The sequence below is a fragment of the Papio anubis genome, chromosome 17 (assembly GCF_008728515.1).
Source record: "Papio anubis isolate 15944 chromosome 17, Panubis1.0, whole genome shotgun sequence".
Lineage (NCBI taxonomy): Eukaryota > Metazoa > Chordata > Mammalia > Primates > Cercopithecidae > Papio > Papio anubis.
Genome location: NC_044992.1, coordinates 32230923 through 32243304, shown reverse-complemented (window position 1 = coordinate 32243304; position 12382 = coordinate 32230923). Strand labels below are relative to the sequence as shown.

The 12382-nt window shown below is 42.3% G+C and overlaps 1 protein-coding gene across 3 annotated transcripts in view; it reads left to right on the top strand.

Moving 5' to 3' along the window:
- The first annotated feature begins 301 nt into the window (after positions 1-301).
- The window catches only part of INTS2 (integrator complex subunit 2), a 64044-nt gene continuing 51963 nt past the window's right edge, over positions 302-12382 (top strand). The window contains exons 1-5 of one of the 3 annotated variants that reach the window (XM_031657490.1): positions 302-508; positions 1780-2090; positions 3345-3483; positions 6165-6267; positions 8462-8575. In XM_031657490.1, coding sequence (XP_031513350.1) covers positions 1798-2090; positions 3345-3483; positions 6165-6267; positions 8462-8575 — 649 coding nt within the window. In that variant the 5' untranslated portion in view covers positions 302-508; positions 1780-1797. Of the gene's footprint in view, positions 778-1779; positions 2091-3344; positions 3484-6164; positions 6268-8461; positions 8576-12382 lie in introns of all 3 variants that reach the window. The other 2 variants (XM_021929117.2, XM_021929116.2) reach the window with 2 other exon arrangements.

The following is a 12382-nucleotide window of genomic DNA, read 5'->3' as shown; positions in this document are numbered from 1 at the left end:
AAAGAAAGTGTTTAACTTCTGACAGCGTACGTGTGAGGTCAAGAGCGGAAGAAAGTTTGGGGTTAGATCGCTTTTAAAATTCTCCTACAAATTCTGGGATTCTAGAATTTTGGTTTTGGGAAGACACAGGCAGAGATTTAAAGAGTACAGTTTGGTACCACTAGTGTCAAAGAATAGTGGGAACAATTTTAACATACGTTATGCCATTTGAATGCCATGGCAATCCTGTGATGATGAAATTGAAGTTCTGCGGGGCCCAGTGGCTTGTCTAAAAGGAAGGAGCCGGTACGCTCTGGAAAAGAGAGCCTACCAGAATCACATTTCTAAATTTTTGGCGAGGAAGTAGGGCAGGGCAAATAGAGTGGAGAAAGGGGCGGGACCGCGCACGCGCATAGTTGCATTGGCGCCGACATCTCTGCCCTTCCTCTCACAGCCGCCCTTCCTCTCAGACCAGTACGGTGGCCGACGGGAGTCAGACGCTGGGGATGAATGAAGGTGCTGGGTGCAGGTTGAAAAAGTCTCCCGCTTTTCCGTCCCTACAGTCCCGGTTCTGCCTTTGTGTGGTGCCCCCATCCTCCCCACTTCGTATCGACAATCCGGTTGGTCCCGGCGTCTGAGTTCTCGGTGCCCGAGTCGACTCGAGGCACAACTAGGGTTTGGGGTTCCGGATCATCGCCTAGGCCCAACTTCGGACCGCGCTCTCGATTTCTGCCGCGTCCCGCCTCTAGGACGCGGAGTCCGTGTGGGGTTCCGTGAGGCTGGAGGGTAGATCTTAAGGTATGAAGCGTCCGCTTCTCAGACCTCAGCGCGTTCCTAGGTCCGTGTCGGAGCCTGGCCAGACTTTGCTCAGCCCGAGGGACTTGTTGGTTCTGGTTGCGCCCGGGGCGAGACGCAGGAGCACACAGGTCTTGGCGCCTCTGCTCCAATCAGCCCGCTCCTCTGTTAAAAGAGCAGCCCCTCCCTGAAAGCAAAGCAGTTTTTACCCACGACTTATACCCACGCTGCTGCTAGTCGGTCGGCCTTGAGAGGGGATGGCTTTGGCTACGTGCTCACTGCCTTTTTGTTTGTTTACTTTTTGTGTCTTTGATGATTCCTGGAAACAGAGAAGTGCCGTAGTGAGACGCGTCTTTCTCTCTCACATAGCACCCACGCATCTGCTTTTTACCCAGTAACACAGGGGACATAGGATAGTGTTGTGGCCTCCAGAACCTTGAATCTGATATTGCTTCTGCCCAGTGATTTGCTAGTTTTTCCACCGACTCATGGAGGTTGAGAAAGAGAAGCCCAATAGTTCTTTATGTCTATCGGGGTAGGCGTTTGAAACTATCGGGGTATGAAAGAAAGCACTTAACTATGACCGTTCACTTACTTTTATTTACATTTTGTGGAGCTCATATGACTGATATAGTGGAGAAAGTTTTGGACTGGGATTTTAGTAGATGAGGATTCAGCCTTGAATTGTGCCTCTAACTAGTAATCTACTTTGGCACTGTTACTTCATCTCTCTGACCTTCATATTCCTTCTTTGTAAAATATGAGTATTAGAGCAGAAGATTCCTGAGGCTGGAAGAGACATTAATATACTCTGTTTTCTTTCTCATTTTCCAGGTGACAGTAAAAACCTAGGGAGACAGAGAAGCCTTGTCTTGATTGTGCCAGGAACATTGCCAACATAGGGGCCTATTAAAGATAAACCACATTTTTCAGGGTTTTTAGAAAGTTGGGTGTTCATATATGTGGAAGTTAAACTCCTACTTTCATTTGTATTTTTACCATTAGGATCAACAAACAGTAATAATGACTGAATGTACAAGTCTTCAGTTTGTCAGCCCTTTTGCTTTTGAGGCAATGCAGAAGGTGGATGTTGTTCGCCTGGCATCTTTAAGCGATCCAGAATTAAGACTTCTCCTGCCCTGCTTGGTACGGATGGCACTTTGTGCACCTGCTGACCAGAGCCAAAGCTGGGCTCAGGATAAGAAACTCATCCTTCGCCTTCTCTCTGGAGTGGAAGCTGTCAACTCCATTGTTGCATTGTTGTCCGTGGACTTTCATGCTTTAGAACAAGATGCCAGCAAAGAACAGCAGCTTAGGTAATGTTATGTTATATTATATGTGGATTTGGATTTGACAAAGAATAGGGAATCAGATATTTTTCAGAGCTCTCCAGAAAACAGAGAACGAGAATCTAAACTCTGGAGAGAATTTTACTTAGGTCTTTTCTGTTTATAGTTACAATTCCAGAATCTTTTGACCTCCATGTTATAAAATGTTATCTAGAGAAATTTGGCAATGTGCTGTTGTATGTGGGCTAAACTCATTGGGCCAGTTACTTTCAGTGGGAAGTAGGTAGGGTAACTTCCCCTAGGTTAGAGGGATTTATTGGAATCACTTGGGAGGCCTTTTTTCTTTTTTCTTTTTTGAGACAGAGTTTTGCTCTTGTTGCCCAGGCTGGAATGCAATGGTGTGATCTCGGCTCACTGCAACCTCAGCCTCCTGGGTTCAAATGATCCTCCTGCCTTAGCCTCCCAAGTAGCTGGGATTACAGGCACCTGCCACCACACCCGGCTAATTTTTTGTATTTTTAGTAGAGACGGGGTTTTATCATGTTGGCCAGGCTGGTCTCAAACTCCTGACCTCAGGTGATCCACCTGCCTTGGTCTCTTAAAGTGCTGGGATTACAAGAGTGAGCCACTGGGCCTAGCCTCTTGAGAGACTTTTAAAGCTTAGATATTCCCAAAGATTCTGGGCAGATGCTATGTCCTTCCCGGCCCACTGTGAATCCGGTAGCAAGCCACCATTAGTGGAAGTGAGTGTTAATTGTCAGTTGTGGTGGAGTATTTATTTTTTATTTTTATGTTTATTTTTTTAGACGGAGTCTCGCCCTGTCGCCCAGGCTGGAGTGCAGTGGCATAATCTCGGCTCACTGCAACCTCCACCTTCTAGGTTCAAGCGATTCTTCTGTCTCAGTCTCCCAAGTAGCTGGGACTACAGGCACGTGCCACCACGCCTGGCTTTTTTGTATTATTAGTAGAGACGAGGTTTCACCATATTGGCCAGGCTGGTCACAAACTCCTGACCTTGTGATCCGCCCACCTCGGCCTCCCAAAGTGCTGGGATTACCAGCGTGAGCCACCATGCCTGGCCTATGTGGTGTAGTATTTATTATACATAGGATGTGAATCCCTGAAATACATAGGCAAACTAAATAGCATTTCAGAAGTAACAGAACATTTTAGAACACTTTATACATCCTTTTGTAGCTTATTTCAATAAAAAATAATTTTTATGCAGTTATTTCCATATCAGTGTTTTCATAATTGTGTTGCATGTTTGTACTTCATTAGGCATAAACTTGGAGGAGGCAGTGGAGAGAGCATCCTGGTATCACAGCTTCAGCATGGACTGACGTTAGAGTTTGAACACAGTGATTCACCTCGTCGATTGCGTCTTGTGCTTAGTGAACTGTTGGCAATTATGAACAAGGTGCATTTCTTTTAACCACAGCTCAAAGTATGCATGATTTGATGTCTGTGTATAGGGAGGTAGACAGAAAAAGAGGCAAGAAGGCAGGCAGGTTGAATTCTCCTCTACTCTTATTTTGTTCTTTTTTTTGGAGACAGAGTTTTGTTCTTATTGCCCAGGCTGGAATGCAGTGGTGTGATCTCGGCTCACTGCAATCTCCACCTCCCGGATTCAAGCGGTTCTCCTGCGTCAGCTTCCTGAGTAGCTGGGATTACAGGTGCCCGCCACCATGCCCGGCTAATTTTTTGTATTTTCAGTAGAGACGGGGTTTCACCATGTTGGCCAGGCTGGTCTCGAACTCCTGAACTCAGGTGATCCACCCGCCTCAGCCTCCCAAAGTGTTGGGATTACAGGCATGGGCCACTGTGCCCGGGCTTCTCTACTCTTATTTCTATATATTTGTTTTCCTTTCAAAGGCTGAAAGGATATTATAAGTCTGCCTTAAAGGCCTTCTCTAATTATTATTTTCTCTCATTTATACTTGTTCTGCATTTTCTATCAGAGGGATTTTTTTTTCTGTATGGAATCCATACACAGTGGCTTCTTGAGATTTAGAAAGGGATTTATCTCAAGGCTTGTATAGACTATCAAATTTATTACCAAATAATACCTTTATGAGATATAATTTCTCCCATAAAGTGTAATGAAGTAACATTTTGAATAACTGAATGTGAATAACTGAAAAATGTATGTGATTCATTTAGACACTGGATGAGCAGTAACAGCCTCATATATGACAGTAGGGGGAAGTATCAATGCTCAATTGAATATAGGATGATTGGCTAGTCTCAATCACTAAATGACCAAAGTGCTTCTCTACACTAATGAAAGCTATTAAAGTTATCTTCTTTGCAAAATTATAGATTACTTGGGTCGTAGATCTTTGGGTAATTATGGTTAATTGAAACTCTGAATTTAAAATTTTTGAATGTCAAAGGTCTGTCATATAAATAACTAAACTAGCTGGGCGTGGTGGCTCATGCCTGTAATCCCAGCACTTTGGGAGGCCGAGGTGGGTGGATCACCTGAGGTCAGGATTTCAAGACCATCCTGACTAACATGGAGAAACCCCGTTTCTACTAAAAAATACAAAATTTGCCAGGCATGGTGACGCATGCCTATAATCCCAGCTACTGGGGAGGCTGAGGCAGGAGAATTGCTTGAACCTGGGAGGTGGAGGTTGTGGTGAGCCGAGATTGCGCCATTACACTCTAGGCTGGGCAACAAGAGTGAAACTGCCTCAAAAACAATAACAACAAAAAACCAAAAACAAACAAAAACACTAAATTGGATCTTTATTTACTGTTATAATTTTGGGGAGTCAGTTAATTTGTGGTAAATAAAGTTTAGTTTTATAAATTGTGGACAAAAAGGACTAAATTCTGTTTCCATAGAAAATACTGGTAGAGGCCAGGCGCGGTGGCTCACGCCTGTAATCCCAGCACTTTGGGAGGCCGAGGTGGGCGGATCACGAGGTCAGGAGATCGAGACCATCCTGGCTAACACGATGAAACCCCTTGTCTACTGAAAAGATACAAAAAAAATTAGCCGGGCGTGGCGGCGGGCACCTGTAGTCCAGCTACTGGGGAGGCTGAGGCAGGAGAATGGCGCGAACCTGGGAGGTGGAGCTTGCAGTGAGTGAGCTCAGATCGCACCACTGCACTGCAGCCTGGGCGACAGAGCGAGACTCCATCTCAAAAAAAAAAAAGAAAAGAAAATCCTGGTAGAGAGGATTTTTGTGAGTTTTAGATTTTTTTTAAGGTATGTTAAAATTTTTTCTAAAATTTCCATCATAAATTATAATTTCCTTCTCTTTTTTACTATTTTGATACTTTTATTTATTTATTTTTGTTTGTTTGTTTTTTCGAGATGGAGTTTCGCTCTTGTTGCCCAGGCTGGAGTGCAATGGCGTGATCTTACTCACTGCAACCTCCACCTCCCGGGTTCAAGCGATTCTCCTGCCTCAACCTCCCAAGTAGCTGGGACTACAGGTACCCGCCACCACGCCCGGATATTTTTTTGTATTTTTAGTAGAGACGGGGTTTCACCATATTAGCCAGGATGGTCTCGATCTCCTGACCTTGTGATCTGCCCGCCTTGGCCTCCCAAAGTGCTGGGATTACAGGCGTGAGCCACTGCGCCTGGCCTAATTTTTGTATTTTTAGTAGAGACAGGGTTTCACCGTGTTGACCAGGCTGGCCTCGAACTCCTGACCTCAGCTGATCCACCCATCTTGGCCTCCCAAAGTGCTGGGGTTACAAGCGTGAGCCACCACACCTGGCCATGAATTTATATTTGTTAAACTGCTTTAGGTTGACTGTTTTTGCCTTTTTTAAAGCAGTTTATGTAGGCTGCATTTGTAGTTCATTTCTTTGGCTTGCCTTATCCTTTAATTCCAGTTGTCTCCAAATATTTAGACAGAAATCAGTTCTTGAAATTGATATTGCTATATATGAATAATAATTAACATGACTGCTGTGTGTGGTTAAATTGGTTGAAATTGATTGAATACTTCATATTCTGCTGTGGTATATTAGTGATACATTAAGAGATAATCTGTGAGTTCAAGAAATAATTATAAAAATAGGGATTTAATTATCTGAAATTAATAAAGTTTATATATATATTTTTTCTTTTTTAAGGTGTCTGAGTCCAATGGAGAATTTTTTTTCAAGTCTTCTGAACTTTTTGAGAGTCCAGTTTATTTGGAGGAAGCTGCAGATGTACTTTGTATTTTACAAGCAGGTACTGTACTGAGTGCTAAGATGCATTTCATATATAGTTTCTTGTTAAATGGTACTGTGTAACTTCTTAGCCTGGTATGCTATGTTATTTTAGGGATCATATAACAAATACCTTATATGAGTTTAAGTCAAAAGTGACTAATAGTTGGACAATGATTAAGTAAATTATATTATTTTCATAGTATGACATGCAAACATTAACATGGTATCTTTGATTTAATGATTTTAAATGATTTTGGAAAATATTTACAATATGTTAAGTGAGAAAAGCAAAGGGCAAAGTGTTAAGTAGAATATAATCCCAGTTTTGTTAAAAGTTAAAGCAAGAACAATACCCTTGGTGAATTAAAATAAAATACTTGTTTTTTTTTTAGAGACAGAGTTTTGCTCTGTTGCTCAGGCTGGAGTACAGTGGCAGGATCGTAGCCCACTGCAGCCTTGAATTCCCGGACTCAAGGGATCCTCCCACTTCAGCCTTCTGAATAACTGGGACTACAGGCCTGTGAAAACATTTTATATTAACTTTGAATGATGGGATTAGAGCAGATTTTAATTTTCTTCGGTGTACCTTTTTGTATTTTCCAGATTCTATATAATAGGTGTGAATGATAGAAATAAAAGAGGACAGAAAAATGTAAAGAAGGCTGTCGCTCGTGCCTGTAATCCCAGCACTTTGGGAGGCCAAAGCAGGAGGATCACTTGAGCTCAGGAGTTCAAGACCAGCCTGGGCAACATAGTGAGACCTTGTCTCTACAAAAATGAAAAAAATTAGCCTGGTGTGGTGGTATATACCTGTAGTCCCAGCTGTATGGGAAGCTGAGGCAGGAGGATGGCTTGAGCCTGGGAGATTGAGGCTGTAGTGAGCCATGATTGTGCCATTGCACTCTGTCCAGACTGAGACCTTGTCTTTTTTTTTGAGATGGAGTCTCACTCTGTCACCCAGGCTGGAGTGCAGTGATGTGGTCTTAGCTCACTGCAACCTCTGCCTCTGGGGTTCAAGTGATTCTCCTGCCTCAGCCTCCTGAGTAGCTGGGATTACAGGCATATGCCACCATGTCCAGCTAATTTTGTATTTTTAGTAGTGACAAGGTTTCACCATGTTGGCCAGGCTGGTCTCAAATTCTTAACCTTGTGATCTGCCCGCCTCAGCTTCCCAAAGTGCTGGGATTATAGGCATAGGCCACTGCACCTGGCTGAGACCTTTTCTTAAAAAAAAAAAAAAAAGAGGCTGGGTGTGGTGGCTCACACCTGTAATCCCAGCACTTTGGGAGGCCGAGGCAGGCGGATCATCTGAGGTTAGGAGTTCGAGACCAGCCTGGTCAACAGGGTGAAACCCCATCTCTACTACAAATACAAAAATTAGCCAGGTGTGGTGGCAGGCACCTGTAATCGCAGCTACTCGGGAGGCTGAGGCAGGAGGATCACTTGAACTCCAGAGGCGGAGGTTGCAGTGAGCCGAGATTGTGCCATTGCACTCCAGCCTGGGGGACAAGAGCAAGACTTCGTTGCAAAAAAAAAAAAAAAAGTAAATTAAGATTTTCATGAAAATAACTCTTTAGACCAGTTCTATAAAATAAAATTTCCTGTACTGTTCTATGCTGTGCTGTCCAGTGTTCTTTGTGGCTATGGATTACTTGAAATGTGGCTAGTGTGATTGAGGAACCGAACTGTTTTTAATTTAAGTATCTTTATGTTGCTAGTGGGTGTCCTACTGGACAGCTTAGTTCTAGACTATGAGAAGAAGGTACTTTATTTTAGATGACATTTGTGAAATGTCAAAAGATATTTAATAATACAATGAAATGTCACTCTTGTCTGGGCATGGTGGCTCATGCCTGTAATTCTAGGATTTTAGGAGGCTGAGGCAGGAGGATTGCTTGAACCCAGGAGGTTGAGGCTGTAGTGAGCTATAATCACACCACTGCACTCTAGCCTGGGCAACAGAGCAAGACCCTGTCTCAAAGAAGAAAAAAAAGAAATATCACTCTAACACTGGGGCCAGGCATGGTGGCTTATGCCTGTAATCTTAGCACTTTGGGAGGCTGAAGCTGGAGGATCGCTCAAGGCCAAAGTTTGAGACCCACATGGGCAGCACAGTGAGATTCAGTCTCTACAAAAAAATAAAAAAAATATCAGCTGAGTGTGGTGGAGTGCACCTGTTAACAAAGACTAACACTAACTTTGTTTTCTTGTAGAGCTCCCTTCCTTGCTCCCTATAGTTGATGTAGCTGAAGCTTTGCTGCATGTTAGAAATGGAGCCTGGTTCTTGTGTCTCTTGGTGGCCAATGTTCCTGATAGTTTTAATGAAGGTAAATATGGTTCTAATATGGGATATTGAGAAGATTTGCTTGGACATGTACAGGACCTATTTTGTTGACCTAAGAAGAAACATTAATGGGATTTTATTTGAGATTGTATCTTTTGAAAGTTTGTTAGTATTTATTAAGAAATAATGAGTTCACAAACTATTGAGTTTAAAGATCAGGCTGGGCTTGGTGGCTCAGGCCTGTAATCCCAGCACTTTGGGAGGCCGAGGCGGGCAGATCACAGGGTCAGAAGTTTGAGACCAGCCTGGCCAATATGGTGAAACCCCATCTCTACTAAAAATACAAAAATTAGCCGGATGTGGTGGTGGTCGCCTGTAGTCCCAGCTACTACTGGGGAGGCTGAGGCAGAAGAATCGCTGGAACCCAGGAGGTAGAGGTTGCAGTGAGCCGAGATTGCACCACTGCACTCCAGCCTGGGCGACAGAGCGAGACTCCATCTCAAAAAAAAACAAAAAGAAAAACAGTGTAGCAAAGAAAAATTTTTTATGCCATTAGTCACCAATGCTGTAATACCACAATAAAAAATACCAAGGAACAGGGTCGGGCATGGTGGCTCGTGCCTGTAATCCCAGCACTTTGGGAGGCCGAGGCGGGTAGATCACAAGGTCAGGAGACCGAGACCGTCCTGGCTAACACAATGAAACCCTGTCTCTACTAAAAAAAAATGCAAAAAATTAGCTGGGCATGGTGGCAGTCACCTGTAGTCCCAGCTACTCGGGAGGCTGAGGCAGGAGAATGGTGCGAACCCGGGAGGCAGAGGTTGCAGTGAGCTGAGATCGTGCCACTGCACTCCGGCCTGGGCAACAGAGCGAGACTCCGTCTTAAAAATAAAAAAAAACAACCCAAGGAACTAGAAGATATAATATCTATAATCAGGGATCAAAGAAGAGACATGTATCTGTGAAATATCAAGAGAGCAATAGGGGATATGTATAATGAGAAATGCTAGGAATCAGACCTTTCTTTTTTAGCCTTACTGCTGTCAGTTTGCAGAGAAGTATAAAGTAGAAATTGAGAAAAATCGACTAAATTTTTTCACCTCTATTTAATTTTTTTTTTGATAGTGTAATAGTTCCCTGACCTTTCTAAGAGATTTATTGAATATCAGATGATATGTAAAAGTTCTTTGTAAACTGTGTCCTTGCCGATTTTTTGTCAACTTATTCTATCAATTACTGAGAGAGGAGTTTTGATGTCTCTGGACATAATTGTAGATTTGCCTATTTCTTCTTTTTGTTCTGTCAGTTTTTTCTTCATGTATTTCGAAGCTCTTCTGTTGGGTTTGTATGCATTTAGTATGATTATATCGTTATGATGAATTGAGCCTTTTTTTCATTATAAAATATACTTTTTTTCCCAAGTCAAATTTGATCGTCTTAGTTTTCACATTTATAGTTATATCCCCCTTTCTAAACATTATTTACATATTATTCAATTTGTTGTCACCTTTGTTTTAATTTTTCTTTTTTAAAAAATTCTAAGTTTTACTTTAGATTCATGGGGGTACATGTGCAGGTTTGTTACATGGGTATATTGTATGATACTGAGGTTTGGGGTTTGAATGATCCCGTCACCCAGGTTATGAGCATAGTACCCAATAGGTAGTTTCTCAGCCCTTGTCCCCTTTCTTCCTCCCCACCAGTATCCATTGTTCCCATCTTTATGTCCATATGTACCCAGTGTTTAGCTCCCACTTATAGTGAGAACATGTGGTATTTGGTTTTCTGTTTCTGTGTTAATTTGCTTAGGATGGGATGGCTTCCAGTTTTATCCTTGTTGCTGCAAAGGACATGATTTCATTCTTTTTAATGGCTGCATAGTATTTCATGGTATATATGTGCATTTCATTTAATCCATTGTTGATGGGCACCTAGGTTGATTCCATGTCTTTGCTATTGTGAATAGTATTGGGGTGAACATACAAGCGCATGTGTCTTTGGTAGAACAATTTGTTGTCCTTTGAGTATATATCCAGCAGTGAGATTGCTGGGTCGAATGGTAGTTCTGTTTTAAGTTCTTCGAGAAAACTCCAAACTGCTTTCCACAGTGGCTGAACTAATTTACATTCCCACCAACAATGTGTAAGTCTTCTCTTTTCTCCACAGCCTCGCTAGCACCTATTATTTTTTGACTTTTTTATAGCCATTGTCACTGGTGTGAGATGGCATTTCATGATGGTTTTGACTTGTGTTTCTCTGATGATTAGTGATATGCAGCATTTTTTTCATGTTTTTTGGTTGCTTGTATGCCTTCTTTTGAGAAATATCTGTTAATGTCCTTTCCTCACTTTTAATGGGGTGGTGTTTTGCTTGTTGAATTGTTTATGTCCTTATAGGTTCTGTATGTTAGGCCTTTGTCAGATGCATTTTTGTGAATATTTTCTCCCATTCTGTAGATTGTTTGCTCTGTTGATAGTTTCTTTTGCGAGCAGAATATCTTTAATTTAAATAAGTCATACTTGTCAATTTTTGTTTTCATTGCAATTGCTTTTGAGGACTTAGTTACAGATTCTTTGCCAAGGCCAGTGTCCAGAATGGTATTTCCTAGCTTTTCTTCTAGGATTTTTATCGTTTGAGGTTTTACATCTAAATCTTTAATCCAACTTGAGTTAATTTTTGTATATGATAAAAGATAGGGGTCTAGTTTCATTCTTCTGCATATGGCTCGCCAGCTATCCCAACACCATTTGTTAAATAGGGAGTCCTTTCCCTGTCACTTATTTTTGTCAACTTTGTTGAAGATCAGATGATTGTAGGTGTGTGGCTTTATTTCTGGGTTCTCTATTCTGTTGCATTGGTCTGTGTGTCTGTTTTTATTTTTTTATTTTTATTTTTATTTATTTTTTTATTTTTTGAGATGGAGTCTCACTCTGTTGCCCAGACTGGAGTGCAGGGGTGCGATCTTGGCTCACTGCAGCTCTGCCTGCCAGGTTCACGCCATTCTCCTGCCTCAGCCTCCTGAGTAGCTGGGACTAAAGGTGCCTACCACCACACCTGGCTAATTTTTTGTATTTTTAATAGAGACAGGGTTTCACTGTGTTAGCCAGGATGGTCTCGATCTCCTGACCTCGTTATCCGCCTGCCTTGGCCTACCAAAGTGCTGAGATAACAGGCGTCAGCCACTGTGCCCAGCCTGTGTGTCTGTTTTTATACTAGTGCCATGTTGTTTTGTTTACTGTAGCCCTGTAGTATAGTTTGAAGTTAGGTAATGTGATGCTTCTGGCTTTGTTTTTTTTTTGTTAGGGTCGCTTTGGCTATTCAGGCTCTTTTTTGCTATATGAACTTTAGGATAGTTTTTTCTAATTTTGTGGAAAATCATGTTGGTAGTTTGATATGAAGAGTGTTGAATCTGTAGATTGCTTTGGGCAATATGGCCATTTTAAAGATACCGATTCTTCCAATCCATGAACTTGGAATTTTTCCCATTTGTTTGTGTCATATACGATTTTTTTCTTTTTTTTTTTTCTTGAGACAGAGTCTTGCTCTGTCGCCTAGGCTGGAGTGCAGTGGTGCGATCTCAGCTCACTGCAAGCTCGGCCTCCAGGGTTCATGCCATTCTTCTGCCTCAACCTCCGGAGTAGCTGGGACTACAGGCGCCGGCCACCCTGCCCGGCTAATTTTTTGTATTTTTTTTTAGTAGAGGCAGGATTTCAGTGTATTAGCCAGGATGGTCTCGATCTCCTGACCTCGTGATACACCCACCTAGGCCTCCCAAAGTGCTGAGATTACAGATGTGAACCACTGTGCCCAGTTTTTTTTTTTTTTTTTTGGAGACAGAGTTTCACTCTTA